This window comes from Varanus komodoensis, unplaced genomic scaffold, assembly GCF_004798865.1.
Source record: "Varanus komodoensis strain SLA01 unplaced genomic scaffold, ASM479886v1 scaffold9, whole genome shotgun sequence".
NCBI lineage: Eukaryota > Metazoa > Chordata > Lepidosauria > Squamata > Varanidae > Varanus > Varanus komodoensis.
Genome location: NW_025336598.1, coordinates 1,703,751 through 1,717,570, shown reverse-complemented (window position 1 = coordinate 1,717,570; position 13,820 = coordinate 1,703,751). Strand labels below are relative to the sequence as shown.

General features: G+C 41.3%; 1 protein-coding gene across 1 annotated transcript in view; it reads right to left on the bottom strand.

Annotated features, from left to right (window-relative positions):
- Positions 1 to 13,820, bottom strand: part of LOC123017177 (potassium voltage-gated channel subfamily KQT member 1-like) — a 485,580-nt gene that overhangs the window by 384,202 nt on the left and 87,558 nt on the right. The window contains exons 12-13 of the mRNA XM_044418339.1: positions 7,040 to 7,048; positions 2,276 to 2,390 (exon numbers count right to left, since the gene is read on the bottom strand). Coding sequence (XP_044274274.1) covers positions 2,276 to 2,390; positions 7,040 to 7,048 — 124 coding nt within the window. The remainder of the gene's footprint in view (positions 1 to 2,275; positions 2,391 to 7,039; positions 7,049 to 13,820) is intronic.

Below are 13,820 nucleotides of genomic sequence, written 5' to 3'. Positions count from 1 at the left end.
TGTGTCCTTGGCAGTGCACTGACCGGCCATGTGAAAGGTTGGACGAGTTGCAGCAAATGAGTCATGGCTCGTGATGTCATCATCTGGTGCCACTACTGCTTTCCGAGCATGTGCATGGCCCCTAAGTGCACTGTTATCCGTTGCTTGGCTGCTGGAGCAATGCTGGGGTGACTTGGCTCACATGCCAACAGAGAGGGCTCTGTGTACCCACTGTGGCACACATGCCATAGGTTCGCTACCACTGCCCTAAACCAAAAGTCCTTTGGAGGGACTTTCCCTTCAAAGTTAAGTTTAAGCTTATGCCAAGTTAAGTTTAAAATTAAATAACATTTAATTTTACAAAAGACAAAATAACAAGAATTTCACCTTCATTCAATTATGATTGGCTATTTTGTCAATCAAAAAATATCTTGGTTGACTGATTGGTTAAATAATGGCTAAGTAGTTTTTAAATTAGAAATGCTTCCATTTTAAAAATCATCTCTAAGTTCCCACTCCCTGTCCCACAATGTTGGAGTTCTGTGGCCTTATTTCAGAAGTGCATCTAATACTCCATTTTTCCATTTGTTTTTTCCTGAATTTGTACAGCTCTGGGCATGCACAATTAAGTTCCTTTGCTTCATTATTATCCTGTACATGTACACCCGTTATTAATACATAAACACTACAGAAATGTAATCTTGATATGACTATCCATGATTACATTAAGATGTGGGAGTGAAGAATTTTATTAATAAGTAAAATGCTAAAGTAAATGAAACAATGGGATGGGTCCAGAGTTAGTCATACAGAGACTTCAGTTCTTCCCTCAACACACACATTTTCTGTGTAATTCCATTCTCTCTCGCCCATCAAGTCCATATCTAGGGATGCACGATCCTACCAGAATCCAGCTCTCTTATGCTTGGAAGTCTTATTTCCTGTGCTTGGTCCTGGCCAAGAAGCAAGCTAAGCTATCAAATCTGCAAATGCTCAGGAATATTAGCAAACTGTTCTTTGTGCAAATTATACAAAGTCTGCGAGACATGTGTGAAGAAGCAGAATTACACAAGCTGGCCTCACAGACTCACTTGGAATTGCTTCCTGCTGGACACCCATGTGAACACTCAGCATGAGATAGATTTAGAGTAGAGCAGAAGTGGACAATCCCCCCATCCCAGCCCATTGGAATTGCCACGCATCAGTATCCATATCATCAGAGTTTAATCATGATTTCTTTAAGTACTATCTATGACAATGAATCTACTTTAAATATGATCAAATCTGCCTCTAGCCCATTTGACAGCACATGCATGTCTCTGTGTGTTTATATTTTGTATGCAAACCATTTCTTATTCTGCTACAGTATTGTATTTTTAAGATTCATAAACTCTGTAAACCACCTGGAAATATTTGTATAATGAGCAGAATGGAAATCTAATGAACATGATTATGCATACAGTTGTATCAAGGTTCTTTTGTATCATGCTTTGCCACTGTTTAGGTGTGTATCTATACATCAATAGAACTTGCCACAAAAGAAACTTAGGGCAAATGAGGCATATAATCAAATCAGGACTGTTTCCCCCCCCCCCCCCACCCAGATTTATTGGGGGACAGGGGGAGGGAGGAGCAAAGTAGGAGAGGAAAATTGCCTTAGCTTTCAATTAATTTGCAAACCAGGCATGCTTAAGTTTTAGAAATAATTTTGGAAAAGCTTAGTGAAAATAGAATGCAGGAGCAGTGGACCACAGGACACAGTGAATTGGAGAAACAAGAGACGGATGCTAGGGAGTATTTTCCTTAAGAAATTCTTAATAATTTTGAGGCAGGCTACAGTTTCATGGCACACACTTTTAAGACCATTGGTTTTAACCATTAATTTAGCAGAACAGAAACAAAACAGAGACTGTTTTCCTAAATCAACTGTCATTAAATTAAATTAAATTAAATTATGAACAATTTGAATTTACTTTTTATAGCTATGTGCACTACACAAAGTACAGAGTGTATGTTAACAGTGCTCAGAAGACTGAACAATTCTTGTTTTTTATCTTCAGGAACTGCACAATCAGTTTTAAAATATTTGTGATGAAATGAAAAGATATGCAGAGCAATTATAGGAAACAAAAACTATGCGGTTTTGATCATGTGCAGAATGTGGCATGTTTGTTCCTAGATGAGGAGTGATTGTGGGAATTAGCCAAACCATTCAGTGAGAAGGGAGGGTTGCCACATACTCAAATGTCTTTTCTATTTAAGTACACCGAGGACTAGTTATTATGGTTGCACTTACTGAGAAACATCAGACACAGCAGGCAGAGCTGCCTCTTCAGAGATGAGATCCATGTCTTCAGGAAAACTGTTGGCCCTTGACATTTCATTGCTGTTCCCCTCCAAACGCTTTTTCACTAAACAAAGGTTTAAAGATGTAATATGTGTGAGAGAGAGGCAGAGAGACAGAGAGAACATAAAGATACACATTATCCTGGCCATTGTATTAATACTGCAGTAGTTAGCTTTTACCCCTCATGCCACAAGCAATATGTCCAGATTTAACTAGTCATATGTGCCCATCCAACCACAGGGATGTAAACACAAATACATGCACAGTCTGGAGTCAGCGAGAATCTTGCATGTACTGAACTTGTGTTTTAATTTAAAGCATTCACTTTTTAAAATGTTGATCTTTATGTTTTAGTTTATGGCAGGAAGTACATATTTGGGTGTGCAGGTTCAAGAAATGTGTTTGAAATGTGCATTTCCTGTTCAAACAATAGTTAAAACAAGTCATTATTAAAAACAGGAATGGGGCAAGCTTAAAGGTAGAACTGGGAAAACCTTGTCAAGCTCAAGCTTCTCTGATTTTCTCATCACTTTGTGGCCCACCATGTGTGAGCAATCTTAAGAGCTGAAAAGGAGAATGAAACACTGTGCACTTCTTGAGGCACTCTCTTCAAGCTAGGTGTGTAGAGAAAAAAAATCTGATTTAACCTTTAATTGATTAATTTCTATACCGTTGAACAGCTGAAGCTCTCTGGGTGGTTCACAATAGCACATTAAAACTAACAAAATACATCATGTTAAAACATATTAAAGCTTCATTAAAATTTACAATACCAAATTTAAAAACAAATATAAAACATGAAGAGGAAAAAATATCTTATGACCTGTTAAACAGCTAGCAAGTTCCAGTAAACTACCAGAATGTCTGCAGTACACGATGGTCTTTACCTGGTGCCAAAAAAGATAGCAAAGTTGGCACTTGACAGGGTGCTCATTCCACAATTGGGTAGCCGCCACTGAAAAGGCCCTTCTTTTTGTTGCCACCATCCAAGCCTCCCTCAGAAGTGGCAGTCAGAAGTAGACCCAGAATTTGATCATAGTGTCTGGGTAGATGAAGGTCAAGAGAGGCATTTCATCGGGTATTGTGGTCCCAACCTATATAGGGCTTTACAGGTTAAAACCAGCACTATGAATTGGGCTTGGAAAGATATAGGCAGCTAGTGCAAGGAAGCCAGAATTGGTGTTACATGACCAGATCATCTGATTCCTGTTATTAGTCTGACTGCTGCTTTTTGCACAAACTTCAGCTTCCAAACAAGGGCAGCTTCTTCAAGGAAAGTCTCACAAACAGTACATTGCAATAATCTAGTTTAGATTACACATCCTATCTTAGATTATCATCCTATATTATTATCCTAAAAGTCACAATGAAGTCTTCATTTAGATACTATTTCAAGACCCAAAAAGTGTTACAAAATCGAAACATGCTATATTATCTGCCCTGATGTAACTGAGTCAACCAAGGTAGACAAGAAATTCTTGGGTAAATGCAAGCAGACATTGAATACTGGTGCTTGGCACATCACTGCCTCCTTTCTTGCTGTCAACTAGCTGTGCGTAATGAAATAACCTCAGTTGCTTAAACCAATTACTAGCCTAGTCTATTGGCTAGTACTCAGTGGCAGAGTCCATTATATCAGAACCCACCATTATATTTTGGTGGGTCTTCCTTCCATGGCTGTGCAATATGGGGAGCTGTAAGGCTCAGCCCCCCTCTAGATTTCCTTGATCTCCCTGCCCCTAGGCTCACTGTGAGTATCAGCAGCATTAGGAGGCTCATGGGATGGAGCAGTGAGCTCTTCTTTCCATTCAGCCACAGCTACAGCAAAGGACAGCTCAGCTCAGCTCAGCAATTCACTTCCTGCCACAAATGGAGTATGTCTCAGAAATGCCAATGCATCCCCTTTGCTGTGTGGCATATGCTATCTACCAGGTTCCAGGAATATTTGATCTAGTGGACCAAGGACAGCTCTGAAAGGAAGCTCACCAAACTTTGACAACAACTGTTTATTACAGCCAACAACCAGCTCATTCATAATAGGCAATTTACAGTTGACACCATATATTAAAGTATTACAATTACTAATTAGACAAAATAACAACACATAAATGATATGAAAGTCTTTGATATTACATGTTACAAATTTGAAAAAAAATAATTTTTTAAAACATTACAAATGATATCTCTGCGAATCTCACAAGCAGCTGCAAAAACCTTGCACAAAGAGTTGTTGACTGCACAGTGCATTTCCTGAACAGTGCATTTCCTATAAGAAGCTTCCTAGCAACCTCAGTCTCAGATCTGCCTGGCAACCTTCTAAGCAGAAGAGAAATAAACTTAGCACATGTTTCTGTATAAAACCAACAGGAAAAGATAACATGTCCAATTGTTTCAACCTCTCCAGCACCACCAGGGCAAACCCTCTCTGATACAGGTGTCTTACAGTATCTCCCCTCCAGAATCACTGAGGGGAGTATTCACCATCTTGCTAGAGAGAAAGCACTACAAAGAGTATGAAACTCCAAAAACAATACATAAGGTGCTGTGGTGGCAATATATCTGGTACTCTACTAATATCACATTGCTGCTTGATATCCAACACTCTCTTTTTGATAATTGCTATTGCCTGATCCAATCCCATTATTAGAAGGGTCTGTGGAGAGAATCGTAAGATGTGAGCTTTTGATGGATTGCAGTTAGCAGGATGACTGAAAGCAGTCCCAAAGGATTAAGGAAATTTATCCTTGGCGGCAGTATTTTAATCTGAGCCAAAGTTAATAGAGGTGAGGCTTAGCCTCCATTTTAATCAAACCAGATTCTAAATGCATACCAGCATTAGAAACACAGTTGGGCATACAAAAAAATGGACTGTATAAATTTTGATTGGACTCTTTCTAATGGGGAAAAACTAAATGATTTTGGGCCTGATTGTCCCATAGAGAAATTGCAGTAATATTTTGGCCTGAAATAATGTGAGGGCAGCAGGTATATATTGCCCTCCACCAGAACGAAAAAAAAATCTTAATATAGCCTGAGCCAATCTTTGGACAATCTTGACCACATATTCCTGATGGGCATTCCTTGCTCCTGAAGATGGTGACAACATGCCTAAATACTTAAAGCGGATAACCTGTTCTACCCTATGCCCATTAATACTCTAGTCCTTGATTTTAATTATTTTCCCAAAATACATCATCTTTGTTTTTTGATAGTTAATCTCCAGCTGGTTTTCATTACAACAGCGAGTAAATGCCTCAAAAGCTCTTCTGAGACCCACAGGAGTTCTGGAGGGTAACACTGTGTCATCGGCATATAAGAGTGAAGGAATCTTTCTATCAACTAAAGCAGGGGAAAGTGTATCAAGGTTATTTAACTGGCTAACCATGTTGTTGATATAGAAAGTGAATAGGAGTGGTAATATTCAGTAAGATGCCCAATCCTATTGCATCTGACTTTCAAAGAAGTGTTTGAGTATAGGGCTCGCAAATATAAAAGCTTTCAGTTGATAGATGCATCCTCAAGTCTCTTCCATAATGTTTCTCTAGATATACGGTCAAATGCAGTCTTTAGGTCAATAAATGCTGAATATAGTGAAACCGTGGTTTTAGCTGCAATACTTTTCAATTATTGCATAATTAAATTATGACCCAGAGTTGATATACCTTCCCTGAATACTGCCTGCTGTTCAGCCAATATATTTTCTTGTTCTAGTGTTGGGTTGGGTGTACTCCGGGAGATGGTAGAGGACAGGAGAACCTGGAGGAATGTTGCCCATAGGGTCGCAAAGAGTTGGGCATGACTTTGCAACTGAACAACAACAACAACAATAAGCCATGGTTTTAATTTATCTAACAGATGACAGGCATAAAGTTTACCAATTAGGTTGAGCAGACTGATTGGTCTGTAATTAGCCATATCATTCCTCTTCCCTTTCTTAAAAATTTGTATTATCACCTGTATCCATTCCTTTGGAATATGTCCTGAATGGTTAATATAAGTAAATAATGAAGCCAAGGGGTGCATCCACTAACTAGTGCTATTTTTCAAAAGTTCTGGTGGAATATTGTCAATAGCAGGGGCTTTCCCTCTCTTACATTGATCAATCAATGACTTAAATTTCTTTAACAGAAACTAGAGGTCATTCAGGAAGATCCCCTAACTTCTGTGAAGGGAATTCATAAACAACCTCAGCATGTATCTTCCTAAAGTGTGCTTCCCAAATATCAGGTGTAATTAAAGAATCTAAAGGAGAGACCTCTGTAGGAGAAAATTTGGATATCAGTTTTCAGAAAGCTGTGGAGTCTTCCATCTTTGGTTGCTTGTATAAGCCAAGGTTATGTTGCTTTGATGCCATATTTCTTCTTCTTGGTCACTATCTGTTTATACACTTTCTTTTTCTCTAGTAATTGATTCTTAAGGCTCAAGATATCTGACCTTACTGCAGTCTTGTAAGAATGATATGCAGAAATCAGTGCCTTTTTCGCTTCCCAGCATTCCATATCAAACCTCCACTTTGAATCTTTATCACTCTTTTCATTTGTAACTTAGCATCATGAGTCAATATTGGGTTCAATAACTGCAGTAAGTTATTATAAGTGGCTATCGGTTCCTGTCCCACTGACCATTCCACTATAGCTGCATGCCACTCTGTGAGGAGGCAGAGGGGCTCACCCCTTTTCCTGGGGCCTTCCACAGAGCAGGGCCAAAGACAACAGGGCAAGGCTGGGAATCCATGTGGGGAGAGCAGCTCACAAGAAGGCAGTGGCCAGGGAATGTGAGCGAGAGCACAGCTGTATGGGATTGTGGACTGAGGCAGCTGAGTTGGGTGGAGTGGTGTGCAAGGATGGATATAAAGAGGAGGCAGAGGAAGAAGAGGGAAGAGGGAAGAAATGCACGTATGTTTGAGGAAGAGCCAGCGCAGCTACCACTGGCAGGCAGGCCAGCCAGGGCAAACCACGAGCAGACTGGGGAGCACAGTTCATTGCCATAGTAAGAGGAGGGAAGGGAGTCGGAGCAGGCGATGGTGAAACGAGCAGTGGAAGTGTAACAGAAGAATAAAGTCCCGGTGAGTGCACCATCTTTCTTGTGTTGCTCTTCATGGAGAAGCCGGAAAAGGGGGTCTTTGGCTTGCAGCCCCCTCCTGATGCAGTCACAGTGGTGGAGAGTGGGGGCAGGGCAGGATGAGGGGCACAGGTCATCCCCTCCCCACCCCAGTGGACTCCTGGATGGCTAGGTGGGCTGAACAGCAAAGACTCCAGGCCCAGGAGCAGCAATGCCTGTTGCAGCAATTAGCAGCACAACAGACACAGTTATAGAGCAAGTTTTCACTGCCCAGCTCCAGAACCAAAGCTTTTTGCTTCAACAAGTGCTGGGGAGATTACAAAGCCCTCAAGCTGAGACCTTGGTGGGGCAGATAGGAGGAAAAGGCCCAAGATCTATGCAGATCTCTAAGATGACCGCGGAAGATGACCCTGAAGCCTTTCTAAATACCTTCAAAAGGGTTGTCCTGGCAGCAAAGTGGCCCAAAGACCAGTGGGCCCTCATCCTGATGTCTTGCCTCATGGGTCCTGCCCAAGAAGCAGTGCATACCCTTATCCCAGAAGCGGCAAGCCAGTATGATTTAGTCAAGGTGGCCATTCTAGGGATTTTGAATGTTTCTGAAGAGACCTATCAGCGGCAGATGAGAGGGGTCGTACATCATTCAGGGCCTTGGGACAGAAGATTTGGGCTAATGGGCTGAGATGGTTTAAGTCTGCAGTCCACAGTGAACAGGTGGCTGAGCTGGTCCTGCTGGAACAGTTTATAACTGTCCTGCCCATCCCAGCCAGAAACTGGGTTAGGTACCAGAGGCCTGAAACCCTAGAGAAGGCCATCGTACTTATGGAAACCTTTGTGGCTGTGGAGGAGCCAGATGTAGGAGACAGGCCAGGGCCACCCTGGCAGGAGGGTCAGAGGCAGACAGCACCTGGGGGCCATGGCAACAGGGGCCCAGAGAGATCAAGACCTGCTGAACCCGCACCCACGGGAAGAGGCATGAGGCCCAAGAATGTCGCCCAGCTGGAAGTGCATGCGCCAGGCCCCCCCTTGGCCCTCGCTGTGCCTTACAAGTGGGAAAGGAATAGGATCCCAGCTGAAGCAAGTATGCTTTACTTGTGGCAAGGAGGGGCATTTCCGGTGGGACTGTCCGTTGATGGAGTGTATTGAGCTATTCAAAATCCTAAAAGACGATGCAGTAAAAGTGCTACACTCAATATGCTAGCAAATTTGGAAAACTCAACAGTGGCCACAGGATTGGAAAAGGTCAGTTTACATTCCTATCCCAAAGAAGGGCAATGCCAAAGAATGTTCAAACTACCACACCATTACACTCATTTCACATGCTAGCAAAGTTATGCTCAAAATTCTACAAGCTAGGCTCCAGCAGTATGTGGACCGAGAAATACCAAAAGTACAGGCAGGATTTCGAAGAGGGAGAGGAACTAGAGATCAAATTGCCAACATACGCTGGGTCATGGAGAAAGCTAGGGAGTTCCAGAAACACATCTACTTCTGCTTCATTGACTATGCATAAGCCTTTGATTGTGTGGATCACAACAAATTGTGGCAAGTTCTTAAAGAGATGGGAGTACCAGACCATCTTATTTGTCTCTTGAGAAACCTATATGTGGGTCAAGAAGCAACAGTGAGAACTGGACACGGAACCAATGATTGGTTCAAAATCGAGAAAGGAGTTCAGCAAGGCTGTATACTGTCACCCTGTCTATTTAACTTATATGCAGAGCACATCACGAGAAAGGCGGTGCTAGATGAATCACCAGTTAGAATTAAGATTGCTGGGAGAAATATCAACAACCTCAGATATGCAGATGATACTACTCTCATGGCAGAAAGTGAAAGGAACTAAAGAACCTCTTGATGCGGGTGAAGGAGGAGAGAGCAAAAGTTGGCTTGAAACTCAACATTAAGAAAATTAAGGTCATGGCATCTGGTCCTCTCACTTCCTGGCAAATAGATGGGGAAGAAATGGAGGTAGTGACAGATTTTATTTTCCTGGGCTCCAAGATCACCGCAGACAGGGACTGCAGCCAAGAAATTAAAAGATGCTTGCTCCTGGGGAGGAAAGCTATGGCAAATCTAGACAGCATACTAAAAAGCAGAGACATCACCCTGCCAACAAAAGTGCGTATAGTCAAGGCTATGGTTTTTCCAGTTGCAATGTATGGCTGAGAAAGCTGGACCATAAGGAAGACTGAGTGCAAAAGAATTGAGACCTTTGAATTGTGGTGCTGGAGGAGACTCCTGCGAGTCCCTTGGACCGCAAGGTGATCAAACCGGTCAGTCCTAGAGGAGATCAACCCTGACTGCTCTTTAGAAGACCAGATACTGAAGATGAAACTCAAATACATTGGCCACCTAATGAGAAGGAAGGACTCCCTGGAGAAGACCCTAATGCTGGGAACAATAGATGGCAAAAGAAGAAGGGGATGACAAAGGATGAGGTGGCTAGATGGAGTCACTGAAGCAGTTGGTGTGAGCTTGGGTGGACTCCGGAAGATGGTGGAGGACAGGAGGGCCTGGAGGAATGTTGTCCATGGGGTCGCGATGAGTCAGACATGACTTCGTGACTAACAACAACAACACTACATCTCTTTCCAGCTATCAATGTGAAATCCCTGGGATAATCCCCTAAGATAGATCTGTTCAGAATAGTAAAGTTCAGTCTTTCAGTCAGGCATATACCAGCATAATTTGCTGTACCACCTTTGGAGCAGCGAGGATAATGGGTAAGAAGATGCTCTGGCACATTGTCTGCAATACACACCTTCTACTTAGCATAAAGAAAATGATTGTTTGGGCCAAGCCTGGCATTAAAGTCCCCCGAAAAAAGGACTTTATCTGCAACATTATCTACTATTAGATCTTCAACATACCACATCAGTCCAGATTGATGTAATAGTTATCTTTGTTTGTTATGGGGCAGATATATGTTTACCACTAGTATCAGAATAGAACCAGATTTAATGAGGAATGCCATAGCCAGTTGATTCAGTGGTAGTAATAAAGTGCACTTTGCCCTCAATGTGGCCAATACTAAAATTCCTAGCCTCCCTTTGAGCATCCAGGTATTGCCCTGCTGTTATAGGAATGATATCCATCAATCAACAAGTCCTCATTTGTCCATGTCTCTTGTACTAATATTATATCATATTTCTACTGAAAAAAATTGCTCCTGATTTTTATAGCATGATCACCCTGCTATGTTCCATGAGATAATTAGGGTTTGGGGGTTTTATTGTGTCTTGCATATGCTGGTCTAAAACTTGTCATGCTTTGGCCCTCTCAATGGGTGTCTGTTTGGAGGAGTTACTCTCCATGTTTAATAGGGGATCCTCAACTATCATACAGAGTTCAGGGTCATCTGGGGGAACAATCAAATTTGAAATGGGGACTTGTTTTCTTACTATTACAGTGGGTTCCAGCAGAGGGAGAATTTTGTCTTCATCCTGGACCTTCCTTGGTGAACTGCAAATAAGAAGTTGATCACTCTCTTTCTTTTCCTTGAAATAAGAGGACCACTTTAAGTCCTTCAGAGTAGCCACCAGACATTCTAAGTGGTTTATCAAGGAAACTTGGTTGGGTGTTGGTAGGTTACCAAAGAACAACTCATTGGAGAAGTCCCTGATGCTGGGAACGATTGACAGCAAAAGAGAAGGGGACGGCAGAGGATGAGGTGGCTAGATGGAGTCACTGGGGCAGTGAGTGTGAGCTTGGGTGGACTCCAAGGGATGGTGGAGGACAGGAGAGCCTGCAGGAATGTTGTCTATGGGGTCGTGATGGGTTGGATGTGACTTTACGACTAACAACAACAGCAAAGGTTACCAAAGAAGGAGAGAAAGTTAGCTTCCACTTCATCTTTTGGCCAGCTAAACTCTGAATTAATCCTATCTGTTACGTGGTCATTCCTTCATATTCCCTGTAAGACACCTATATCCAGTATGGCTTTCTGTCACTTGATCTTCTAGGAATACTGTGACATTTATAAAAGCTCCAACAATGGGTCTCTTGTTAACTGGGGCTGAAATACTCTCATCTGTCTCTCTTGTACATACACATAACAAGGGTGCGAGATATGCCAAACTTTAAAATTATCTGGCAACTATTATACCCCTGGAGGATAACTGATTTCTCTTTTTAACAAATAGCAAATCCTATTAGTTATTATGCTATTGCTACAAGTTGCCACTGCCCAGGAATGGGTATAATTGTAGAACAAATACTTCCTTCATAATGTTAGTTATGGAAGATAGTTCAGTAACTGTCAGTTGTAGAGTTTTGAGTCAATGCAATTTACATTAATCCTGGGAGAGCATTCCTTTTTGTTTTGGATATCCAAAACATACTAACATCTGGGCCATTAATATTAATTTCCATATGGGATTGTACTTAGACTGTATTTCTTGTGCTGTTAATTGGTTGCCTTTCTTGATGTTGGTGTTTAAGACATCATCCCATGGATGATTCCCCACTGAGTCTTTACTGTCTTGTATAATAAAAGGAGTAATTGTGTGCTAGGTATCTATGCAGACCATATCACTATCTAACTTTTTCAATTTTCTTAGATTTTGATACTTCCCCCCACTAGAATTATTCTCAAGAAATTTAAAGAAATTATAATAGTTCATCTTATAAGTTGGGTTTCTTATCTTATTTATACTCTTATTATCTTATTTATACTAATGCTTTTACTCTTGTTTATTTTTATTGACACTTTCTTATTTTTCCTTGGGTTTGTGCTTTTTTATCTGAGCATTTATAAGTGATCTTCTTTTGGTTCTTAGTTTGCTCCTCAAAAGTTTTTCTTCCCCATAAAAACAGGCTGGGGAATTGCAGTGCCTAGGTTGCTTTGTTACTTTCCTTTGGCAATTTACCTATCTCAATTAAGGTAGTTAACAACTGGTGGGGTTCATAAAGAAATAGTTTGATTAGCCTCATCTCATCTAAAATGTCTTTTACCCATTGGAACAGTGTATTAGTATCAGTTTACTCTCTCAACTCAGTTGTTTTTAAGGAGGGTTCTTTCTCCAAATGGGTGTATCCCCTATGTTAAGTCATCTATTTGTTTTAATATAAAGTCATCTAATTCCTTTCTTCTCTTCTTTGCTACCATACTGGTGACCACAGCATTCTCTGCAGTGTCCCACTCCATTGCCAAGTCAGCAACTGCATCCTCCCATTGTGTCTCCAGTGTCATACATTTATAACTTATTGACCAGCCTAAGTTAGAAACAGCAGGTGATATCCTCATCTTTAGGAAAGAAGAAATTAGTGATTTTCTTTTGTCTTTTCTTTTGTTCTAACAGATTACCATGCATGGGAGAAATTCCTTGTTCCTTGTATCGCTGTTTGCTGAAAACCATTTTACAAAGTTAAATTTGTCAAATATTACCTCCCCCACCCCCCCAAAAAAACCTTTCACAAATTAGCTGACTATAATTTTTCTTGTGTGTCCTGTATTAGGCTTACATAAACCTTCAAGATATCAAAAACTTTTAACCCACTAATACAAAGAAAAAGGCAAAAAGAGAAAAACTTAAAAGGGATAAAAGGTACTTAAATATATGCTCCAATAAATCTTTGTAAAGATCAAAGAAATCAGAAAGCCTTTGTCAAACATCCAATTGTCTATAACCCACAATAGTCAATCATTATAACAATCCCAGCTCTCCTGATAGCAAACAATTGTCCAAGGTTTACTAGGGAGGCCATATTTCTCCTAAGGACCACCAATTATACAACCTCCAAGTGCACTGAAGGAATACTGGGATGCAAAATGAAGGAGCAACCAAAAGTAAGCAGTGATAGCAATAGATTACCACAAGGAGTAACTCCACTCTGCTGATGCAGATGCTGCCAGCCTTGCTGGCTTCACAGGTCAAATCATTACTTTCTTATTTCTTCCTTCCCTCCAAGGCCAAAATATTCCTTATTTTCACTATTTAATGTGCCTTTATCAGTCAGTCTTGCAGAAGCAGCAGCTAAAATCTAAATAATAATGTCCATAAGATAAATACTTCTGCTTCTCAGTTGCTTTCTGTGGTTTTTCATTCATTATGAGAGTCCCTGGAATCAATCACTGCCATTGCTCCTTATCAGAAGGAGTAACTTCACTCTGCCAATGCCACCCCAACCCAAGCTTTACATTTTGGAACTTCTGGAACTTTTCTGCCCCTGGCTTTGATTTCCAAGCTCTTGGAAGGGCAAGGGCCAGAATACATCAGGCTAAAACTCTCAGGGCTTAACTCCTGGTGCTGTGCTGTATCTTCTTTTGCAGGGGATGCCGTATGAGGCAAGACTGAGGGAACTGGGTCTCTTCAGCCTGGAGAAGAGGAGACTCAGAGGGGATATGTTGGCGACATACAGGTATGTGAGGGGATGTCACACAGAGATGGGTAGAGACCTGTTCTCCCCTGCAGAGGAACGCAGGACGCACTCC